Genomic DNA, 11059 nt, shown 5'->3' on the forward strand with positions numbered 1-11059 from the left:
CTCCAGCAACACTTCTTTTGAAGTATTCGAAGGCCACAAGGAGAAGTGAAAAAGAGCACAGGATTTAAAGCAAGAAGAACCTAGCTCAAGTCAGCCACTTATGGGGCTGCATGCCCTTGGGAAAGTTCTTTTATCCTCTCTGAGTTTCAGTTCTTTTATCTGTAAAATGGGGATAAAAATATCTAGCTCTTATCAAGAGCTCTTTGTAAAGTCTAAGGTTTTATGTAAATGTTAGTTCTTATTTTGAACCCATTGAGCAAGGATGTAAGATGTCCCTCAAATAACAGGTTGTATAGAAAGAGTCTTTAATTGGAGTTTCAAGATGTGGATCATGCTTTCTGATGTGCTATTGCTTCTGCGGGTCTTTCGTCAGCTGTCTTAGTCCCTTTTTACAGAAATGTACAAGGGAAAGGAGTTACCACTCTAACATTTTAGCGAATGCAGGAATTATCTCTCTTTTACCATTCCTGGCTGGGGTCAGTCACCCAGCTTGGTTGGAACATTCCCACTGAGCGTGCTGCCCCACGTGGCATTCCATTTTGCTAGAAAATTCTATGCTGATGAAATGTGGACAGATAGTGTTGGAAAGATAAATGAGTAACATTTGTGAAAGTATTTGAACTCTTCAAAAGACAAGACCCACACTGATTCCAGGGATTTTTGTTAAGATCATCGGAATTTAAAATATGATATTTTGGTCAATTAATGTCTGTTCTGGGTTTTTTTTTTTTTTTTTGTCTCTTAGCTTTGGAGAGACTGAGAGAAAGGGTCCACACACTTCATTTTTTTTTAATTACTGGAAATAAGTAAAATGCACAGCAGACGTATCATGTAATTGTGGCAACCCATCAACTATCACTACATGGTACCACCACCCTCCCCACAAACATCCCCAATCTCCACTCACACATGTCCCAGCCTTTACAGAGCTCAGCATCCTGCACACCCACCCAAATCAGGCCCATCTGTAACACCCCAAAGTCCTAGGATAAGACTCAATCAACCAACCATGTGCTAGATGCTATACAATCTGCTGCAGATACAAAGTAAATAGCCAAGAATCCCTTTCCACAGGGGGGCTTGCCTGAGGGGTGGGGCAAATAGATGCAAAAAAACAATTCATTATAGAATAGAGTGACAGGAACTCTGATAGTGGTATGAGCTTTCACAAAAGAGGGGTGAATCAATGCTCTCTAAAAGAGTCAGGGGCAACTTCACAGAGAAGGTGACACTAAAACTGAATCTGGAAGGACAACAGTAATTCTCCAAATCAACAAAGATGAGAAGAGAACCTCAACAAAGGGAGAAGGATACCCAATGTGATGGGGGTAAGAAGAGGCAGGCACGGGTAAGAAGTAGCTCAGGGAAACCTAGCTCGGAAGGAAAAGGAATGCACAGCAAGGGGTGCAGACTGGGAGAGGAGGGAGGGCCTAGCTCGCACTCTGTGCCCAAAAGGAGGCCGGACTTCAACAGAAGGTGAGAAAGCCACTAAGAGATGTGGTGATGAGGTGAAACTCAGAAGATGAGTGATGAGTAGGTATCAAGAGGTTAGAGCAACTGAGGACAAGGAGAGCAAAGGCTGACACAAACTAAAGGTTCCTGCAATGTGCACCAGTGGCAGGAACAAATTAACATCCTTTTTAAACTAACATCAATCTGAGATATTGGGGTCTGCAACAAAGGCAGAACAACCGCTTCCAGAAGATGCTTACGAAGTCTTAGAAAGCACTTGGCTATTATCACTTTGAGGAAAGGTAAACTGCACATTTTTGTGTGGCCCTAATGGTAGTTATGACTACAATGGTAAGTTGATAAGTCAAAAGAGAGAACAGATCACAAGTAGGCCCCTTCGGTTTTGTCAGATAACTCAAATATTATGTCATACCAATAACCTTATTAAGAGACTTGAAGGTCAACAGGCACTCAGGGGTTTAATAGATAATGACAGTGACCTTCTTGTCTTAAATCTCCTCTAGTCTTCATAACTGTTCATGTTTGGAACTAATCCCGAAGAATCACACTTCTTTATTTCTCCAGCTTTATTGAGATATAATTGACATATAACATTGTATCGGTTTAAGGGGTACAGTGTGTTGATTTGATACACATATACATTGGGAAATGGACACCACATTAGCTAATACATCCTTTACTTCACATAATTATCATTTTGTTGCTGTTGCTATTTTGTTGCTTTGTTGTTATGGTGAGAACATTAAAGCTCTATTCTCATAGCAACCTTCAAGTACAATACGGTACTGTTAATCATAGTCATAATGCTGAACCTGAGACCCTCAGAACTTATCAGAATTGTATCTCTAGCTAAAAGTAATAATTCAAGGCTTAAAGACAGGGAAAAAAAACCCAGAACAGATGAAAAGCCTAAGAAAGGTAAGTAGGGAAGGAATAAGAGTTCTTTAGGATCTGAGGTTCTGCGTTATAGAAAAATAACTACAGATATCCTCAGATGAATGCAAGTTAATGAAATTACAGGAGAAAATATACAATTTACTTACCAAAAATAATTAGTACCTCACCATGTTTCACATCTGTAAAAGATGGTTTCAAATCTATTCTGAGCATTATGCAATTGTGAATAGGTTATTCTCATTTCAGTCTGCAGTAGGCCCTGTACTAGAGGGTAGAGACAAGACCTGGCTCTAGTATGTTGGTCAGAATAAGATTCAAACAACAGGGCTACACATTTAGACCACAACAGTGAAAGATTCCATGCAGTAAGAGATAGCATATATTCGTTTACCAGGTGGGGAAAAAAAGGGAAGTGAAACCCTGTAAGTTTCAAGTCACTGTCCCCAAACTCTGAGAACAATAAATTAGTTCCAAGAAACTGATTACCCCATTTCAGTGGACCAAACCAGAAAATCTAAAAAAATAGAATTATTCTATTTTATAATTCTTTTTAAATTTTCCAATTTACCACTTGGTTGATAAAGCATTAGCAATTTAGGAGCTGGAACCTTGAAGTTTTATAGCCATGCCCTGGTCAATTTGACATAAGATACCACTAAACTGGTTTTGATATTAGAACAAGGACAAAGGGAAGTTCCTACTTTGCAATACCCGGAGTATTTTGATTTCATCACCAACCTCACAGCTTTCCAAGCATATGTACGAGACATAATCATGATGCCAAAGTATGAAATATGGCTAGTTTCATAACCAGAATGAATTATGGCTAATTCTGTAGTAAACAATCAGATTCTCAAATCTATTCCCAAGACAGCCAAGTCAGGCCTTCCTTTTCAAGTGATTCATTTAAATATGCAGTATGTCAGTGGATGTTAGGGAGTTAGGGAGGATTGGGGGTATAGAGCCCTTGCCCTTGAGTAGTTGGGTGCAGGGGAACAGAAAAGTAGTGGATCCTTGAAGAGAACGATGCTGCTTCTAACACACACACACACACACACACACACACACACACACACACACACACACGTTAATACTTGCCACTTTTTTAAATTCTGGAATTCGAATGTTCTTCGTTTTGAAATAGATGTTGTCTAATTCTTCAGTCTAAAAATCTTCAAAGCCAGAACCACCCTCATCCCTGAAACTGCCAATTCCTAAAAATCTCTATGCTGGCAGCAAATACTATATTGAATATCCAATCGTTCATATGTGTAGTTTTTAATACTCATACCCCAGTTCATATAATACTATTTTATCTTGACTTTATAACCTACCACATTTCCAGGTAGTTTTTGTTTTGTTTTGTTTGGGGTTACTTTGTACGTATTTGATTTGTTTGTTTGCCTGCATTAGGTAGACAACCTCTTTGCACAACCACAAAGACCTCCTTGTCTCCAGCTTTTCTCTTTGTACAAGCACCAGAGACAATACAGATTTGCCACACTAATCCTCAGACATAGACTAATTCTTAATACACAGTGACATTTTACTGTATCAATGAATGTGATATCTGGGACAGTTACAGATTACTGTAGCTTCATTTCTCTAGCCTGAACTAAGGTTTAAAAAAAAAAAGTTTAACAAGTCTAAATAAGAACACCTGGGGGAAAAGACACACTAAGTTCTATTTAATGAAAAAGAAAAGAAAGTACAAGATTGTCCTCCGACTAAAATAGAACTTATTGCCGGTTACTGCAACAATGATTTGAAATAAATGTAAGGACCTAATTCTTAAATAAGAGGGCAAGAGTGCTAATTGTCCTCAGAGTTCCAACAATTAGTTCCTGGACAACCACTAAGTGGTAAGCCCTGGCCTGGACCCTGAAGACATGGAGATAAAAGACAGAAAAAAATCACTGAGAACTCAGAGGCCAGCAAATGGTGTTGCCACAACACAACACGTTCTGTGTGGAACAGAGGGAAGCTCGGAGTGAGTGCCTAGAGAGGGCATGAGGTAAGACATCCTCACCCAAGAATGACTTGGATCACGTGACTAGGTCAGCTAAAAACTCAGAATGGGCCCTGAGTAAGTAGAAAACGAACCCAAACTGTGTCTTGTGTCTCTTCAATGTCTTAAAAATAATGTACAGATACTTGTTTGTTTGTCAGTGTGTGCTTTCACTTATTTACTAACTGCTGGTTCTTTTGCAGAATGCCCTGGCTAAAGCTACCGTAAAAGAACTTGCCACACTGTATGGCACCAAGTACACATATGGCCCAGGAGCTACAACAATCTGTGAGTCTTGGCTTCAGAACTGTGCAAAGAGACCACATGCCTAAAAAGGCGACAAATGGTTCCCAGAGACTTTCCTTAGATCATCTGAAGCATGTGGCTTTTGCCTGACAGTGAATTTTTTATACAACGTGTCGTCAGTTTTCTGTTCGGAAAAAATATCCCTTTCAACCCATAAAAACATTTGCTCTCTATAAACATCCATTGAGCTCCCACTACTATGTGCCAGGCCCACACTAGGTGCTAGAGAAGAAAGGAAGGATGGAGAGAAGGCAAGAGAGAAGGAGAAAGGGGGGGGGGGGGGGGACCAGCACAGTCTTCTAAGAACCCACAGTAGGGAAGCAGGAAAACTAAATATAGGGATGTTAAGTGCTAGGACAGAGGATGAGCAAAGAAGGAGCACCACCTAGGACCAAACAGCCCATCCCATGGTATCAGGGATGACCACCCAGGAGAATGACTCAGAAGCTTTACCTGGAAGGACAACTGCTGATGACAAGCATAAGAAGGAGTGTTTCCCTGACTAAACAGACTGCAGGTGTGAGGGCTAATTCGGGCTCAAGCCACTTTCCAGGGATAGATGTGAGCCCCTCTGACCAGTCACTCGGTGTGTTAGAGCAAATGTCAAGAGACACACAGCAAGAGGGTTCGGTAGGGGCTGGACCCCAGAGTTCAGATTTCACTTAGATGCTACAGAGTTTGAGTGTCACTGGGAAGGCACATCCTGCAGGCCCCACTTTCCACTTCTACTTCTATTTTCCTTTGCCTGTGCATGATTTCTTTTTGCCCCAGATCTGAAAGGACTAAAAATACAAGGGAAAAGGGCCAGCCCTGTCATCACAGGGCCTCCTGTGCAGCTGGAGAGGCTCCAATCCTGGGTTGTTGTTTTCTTTTAGGTTTTATGTTGAATACAGTTCTCTGTACTCTTGGACTTTTTTCAACTGCTCTGAATCATATGGGGCATACTGTTTTCTTACAGGGTTCCAACAGAAATAGGCCACTTAGTCATATATTGTGAATTTCTTGCATGTTTTATTCAGACTAGTTCAATGAAGGTTCTTTTTCCATTATACCATAAACCTCGGAGGGCAGAAGTCACATCTTGCCTCTATCCTGGCACCTCCAGAGTACAGCCCATGGCCTGCTGCCCAGTGAAGGCTGTACAACTGTTGACGGAATAAACAGATCAAAGAATGAATTAATGAATTAATCAATGAATGAATGAACAAATGAGCTAATGACTGAATAAATATAAAATCCACGTGGCAGTAACATCATAACTGTTATTGAATGAATAGCTGAATAAATGCCCAATCTATGCCAGACCATATGCTAGGCCCTGAGGAAACCAATATAAAGGCACAGCACTGCCCTCAAGATGCTCCAATTTCATCATTCAGCCCTGTTTCCTCGGGATTTGGAGTTCTCGCCTATCACCAGTCATCACGAAGCTTACCTTATTTTCCCAGGACACAAATACTCTTTTTCCAGAAACTATATATATTTTGTCAACAAATTACATATGTTATAGTCTACTATAGCATACAAGCACAGTGGGAAGTTTATATTATATTATAAATTACATACTTCCTGGAGTATGAAACATGTCATTCCCACTATAATCAAGCGTAAAGGTAAGATTGTCCTGAGTTTTTAAAACACCCCCATAGCCTTTATAATCCAGTTTTCTAGAATATTTTGCCCTGTAAAACAGTTGTAATTACAAATGAAAGATGGTGTGTGTTTTTTTGTTTTTTTAATTTTCTTCCTGGATTTTAAGTTTTTTGTTTGTTTTTCTGTTTTTCTGCTGTTTACACATTGCAGATCCTGCTGCTGGGGGCTCTGATGACTGGGCTTATGACCAAGGAATCAAATATTCTTTTACTTTCGAACTCCGGGATAAAGGCAGATATGGCTTTGTCCTCCCTGAATCCCAGATTCGGCCAACCTGTGAAGAAACGATGCTAGCCATCAAGTATCTTGCCAGATACGTCATGGAACATCCATACTAGTAGAAAATGCTGACAGCCTTATTTCCAAGTGCTCACTCTTCATTTATTTTCAATCCTGAGCTCTTATTTTTGTTTCCCTGTAAATTTTCCAGATCCTAATCTTTCTTTTACGCTATCAGTCTATTAAACTACTTGGATCTTTTAATACTTGTAATAATAAAAGTGAATCTATTGTAATTATAAAACCTGACAAATTGCCTACTTCTTTAGAAAAAAGAAATGATGTGAACAAATGACTAAGCAAGCCACACAGGGTGTTGATGAGGATCAGCCATATAGGAGTTAAAAGTCCTCAGGGTATTTGCCAACTCTGGAAGACTGCAGACATGCACAGGTTATAATGAGGGCATATAAGGAAGGAGAAATATAAGGGGAAATTTAAGAAAACTCAGTTTGGTGAAAGACCCCATCTTGGTTTAGATTTCATCTCAGTTCATTTATTTTTTTCTAAGTTTATTTATTTTGAGAAAGAGAGGAAGAGAGAGAGAGAGAGAGAGAGGGAGGAATCCCAAGCAGGTTCCACACTGCCAGCACGGAGTCCAACATGGGGCTCAATCTCACGAACCGTGAGATCATGACCTGAGTCAAAACCAAGAGTCAGACACTTAACCAACCGAGCCACCCAGGTGTCCCTCAGCTCATTTATTTTATGAACTGGCTACTACATGCCAAACACTTTGGTAAGCAATCAGGAACAGAGCAATGAAAAAGGAAGACATTTCTGCCTTCAATGGACATTTGGGAAGACAGACATGAAATAATTACCTATTAAACTAATTATTTAATAGTTCATGATTTAATTTACACTAAGCAAGTAAGTGCTAGACAAATTACATAAAAAGACCATTTAAAAGATCTACCTCCCTGATGGGGGGCGGGGGGGGGGGAGGCTCTCTCAGGGAGTGCTGGAACTTGAAGAATAAGTCACAAGTAGCTGGAGGAAGGGAGTGCCTCTTCCAAACCCTGTGACTATTCAGAACCTGTAAGAAGAAAGTCAGAGAGGGAGGAACCTAGAGAGTTGAGCGAAGAAGGGCTTGTTCAGGGGCTGGGGAGGGAAGTAAAGGCCATAAGGCACAGCAAAGAGGTTAAGGATTTAGAAAAATCAGTATATGAACAATGGGAAGCCATTGAAAACATTAGATTGCAAATGACACGGCCAGAGTTTTTAAAACACCAGCCAGCTAAGGTGTGGAAAGCAGGTTGGAAATAAAACAAGAGGGTGTCAGGAACCCTGGGTGCACCTGTTAGGCCTGAAACAAAAGAGGCAAAAATTATTCCATGATTTGAAGTTTCCCAGAAATGGAACTGAACATGGTAATATTAGAGAGTATTATGTGAAGTTCAAATTTTAAAATATAATAATAGGTATCTAGTTACAATTTGCAGGCATCTCTTAATTTATAATCTACTTTAGTACTCTACTTTAAAATATGAGCTAATTGCTTTCTGTGTGGATTCAAGTAAAATAGGATTCCATATCTGGCAAAATATATTAAAATATTTTTGATACTGTTCTATTCAAAACCAGAACCCTTTGAAGTCACCGAGGTGTGTTTCGAAGTTGTCAAGCCAAAGAATAATTAATTGCATTAATTGTCCACTAGGTGGTAGCAGTGCTGCTGCTACAATTCGTCCAGCAATCCTCGGCAAAATAATTTAGTAATACATCATTTAAAGAAGCAGAGAAACAGACACGTAAGTGCAAAAAAAGAAATTCCCATGAATTCTCAAGCACTACTGGCAGTAATAAAAACATAGATGTAATTTAGCTAAATTATTTTTCCCCCATGTTGTTTAAATTATATCCATGTTGGGAATTAGAAAGCTAACTCAGCCAGAGTTACCTAAGTGAAGTTACACTGCTGAAGGTATACCATTCAATCCACAGGTAGTTCCACAAAACACTCCCATAATCCACCTCTAGCAAGTAACACTGACCTCAAACTAAGGGATGCTGTGACCCAAAGTTCAGAAGTCATGTGTGTAAACCATAAAGAACCCTCCAAAGTCTCTAAATTAAGTGCTTTAAATTAGAAATTGTCAAAAATTCCAAGAAATTTTTAAGACAAATAAGGACTAGGAAAGTAAATACGCAAATAAGATCTCATTTAAATTCCCATGTATCCAAGATTTCTCGTACCAGAAACATTTTTGCTATACCTCTGGCTGACTGAAAGTCAACAGCTCTCTGGCTAGGGGTGCCACTTGCTTGAGCTAAACTGAGAAAAAAAACAAAGAGATTTCTGCTTTAGACCCTCCCAGTGCAATACCATATGACCTCCTGCCAGGTGGACCAGAAACTGTCCAGGGTTCCTGCCTAAACCGGCCTACCCAGAAGCCTCTGGCTGTAAGGGCACCTCTGCTCCTCCCTCCTTTAAATTTCTCCCACACTGAGATCCCAGGACAGGCTCTGAGTCCTTCCTCAGTCCCAAGCTCTCACCCTGCCAAAGCAGCAAGTCTGGAATATGGGAATTCTACGTATCTAGAATAACATCCCATGTAGTCACCGGTTTTTGCCACATAACCTATATGAGTTGATCAAAAGAAAATTTGAGGCACAGAAGAAAAACAGAAGGAATCATGACAGTCAATGAGGTTATTTGGGGGCCAAATGGGGTCTTGATGAGCCTCTTAGGTCACCTCATTTGAGCAGGTGGTCACTCCCCCTCTAGCCAGCTCTCACACTGGCTGAATCACACACCCACATCTTTGTCCAGAAATGCCACCTTCCCTTCAACGAATGAAGACAAGTATTTCTGTGGCATTTTTAGGGAAGCTGCAATATTCAATATCCACAATGAAAGGCAACACATTTTTCTTTCAACACATCCTTTATGATATATCTAAAGGTAATCCAGAAGCGTCTTGGATTTGATTTGGAGAATCATTTGAAAAACTCTAGTAAAATCACAAGAGAATCTTCACTTTCATTTTCTAAGATACATCTTTTATAGTGATAATGTTTAAATATATGCACAAAATACATAGTTTAAAAAATAAAGCAATATTTTAAACTGCAGCTAGGCATATACTACTGCAAAACTCCACAGAGTTCAAAGATCCAGAAGGGTGGAAAATTTTTGCTGTGTGAGGCATTCAACATTAAATCTTTCGAAAGAGATTAATTTGATCTATGAAACATCACACCACCTTACACAGTCAATCCTAAAATGGCACGCTGTCCAATAGCTATTCATCCTATACCATGCATGTGCCAAGATCTTTTGTAAATTTTGAAGCGATAATACAAGATTATACAGAACTATGCCTGCCAAGAAATCACACCAGTTCTGAGAAACAGCTCCAGAATATTCTTGAAATCCATCTATTGTATCTGTTCTTTAGAGGCTAACTAAATCAGGGAGGATTTGGAAGTCTTAAAAAAAAAAAAAAGCATCACATGTCAATGTCCTATTCTAGAAACAGGGAACAGAAATATGTAACAGATATTAAGAAGTCCAAGATTATTTATAGAGTCTTAGCCTGAGAGATGGCAGGATCCTTTCCTCCAAATAAAATACAAGCATCCTTCCTACTTAACCTGAAAAACAGACACACAAGCCTTCTCTACAGTTTTAGTCACACACACAAAAAAAAAATGGCTTTAAGAAAATATATAAGAATACTAGGATTAAGGGTGATTTCTACCTTCCTTCAAATTTTCTGTATTTTGCTCAATTATTTTCAGTAGGAATTTATTACTTGAAGAGTCAGAAAATAAAACTCCAAAAAGAAAAGCTGTAACATAAAAAAACTTTCCTGAAGTAGCCCCCAGTAAAACAAAAACAGAAAGATATTTCACCTCTAAAAAACACAGCCATCACTTTCACCCAGCACATGATATTTACTGACACTCCAGTTGATAGTGGCCAACTGTAAGTCTTTTTACCAAGTGCTTAGAAGGCACGGGCATATTTTTTTGCACCTACCATCCACCAAGTCCTTCACAGATGGTATCGCATTTAGCCTTCACAGCCTCTTGCCAGAATCCAGTTTGCATCTCCATTTCACAGATGACGAAACATCAATGTTTTTGAGGTTATAGTATTTTTAATACATTCAAAATATTCTGTGTTTTGATAAGTTACAATGTAGCTTAAAAAAAAAATTTTTATGTTATTAAGGACCACCTGCCAAGGTTCCGTAGCCAGATCCCCAATTCACCTCAGGTTCCAAGTGCAAATTTAAATGGATTTCTTCCATCATTCAATTCAAACATATGGAAAAGCAGTATTTGAGAACAAAGAACTGGGTTCAAATCTCAACTCTGTGAACATACTAGCTCTGCTACATTGGGCAAGTTATTTCCTAAAAAATTACTTTGCTTGCCATCTGTAAAATGGGTATTCCCAATTGTAAAAGGTAGGTGAGTAGCGTAACATTG

General features: G+C 39.4%; 1 protein-coding gene across 1 annotated transcript in view; it reads left to right on the plus strand.

Annotated features, from left to right (window-relative positions):
- The window catches only part of CPB1 (carboxypeptidase B1), a 33595-nt gene extending 26735 nt beyond the window's left edge, over positions 1 to 6860 (plus strand). The window contains exons 10-11 of the mRNA XM_025913365.2: positions 4582 to 4666; positions 6488 to 6860. Coding sequence (XP_025769150.2) covers positions 4582 to 4666; positions 6488 to 6675 — 273 coding nt within the window. The 3' untranslated portion in view covers positions 6676 to 6860. The remainder of the gene's footprint in view (positions 1 to 4581; positions 4667 to 6487) is intronic.
- Positions 6861 to 11059: the final 4199 nt, after the last annotated feature.

The sequence above is a fragment of the Puma concolor genome, chromosome C2 (genome assembly GCF_028749965.1).
Source record: "Puma concolor isolate L17-30 chromosome C2, mPumCon1.1.hap2, whole genome shotgun sequence".
NCBI lineage: Eukaryota > Metazoa > Chordata > Mammalia > Carnivora > Felidae > Puma > Puma concolor.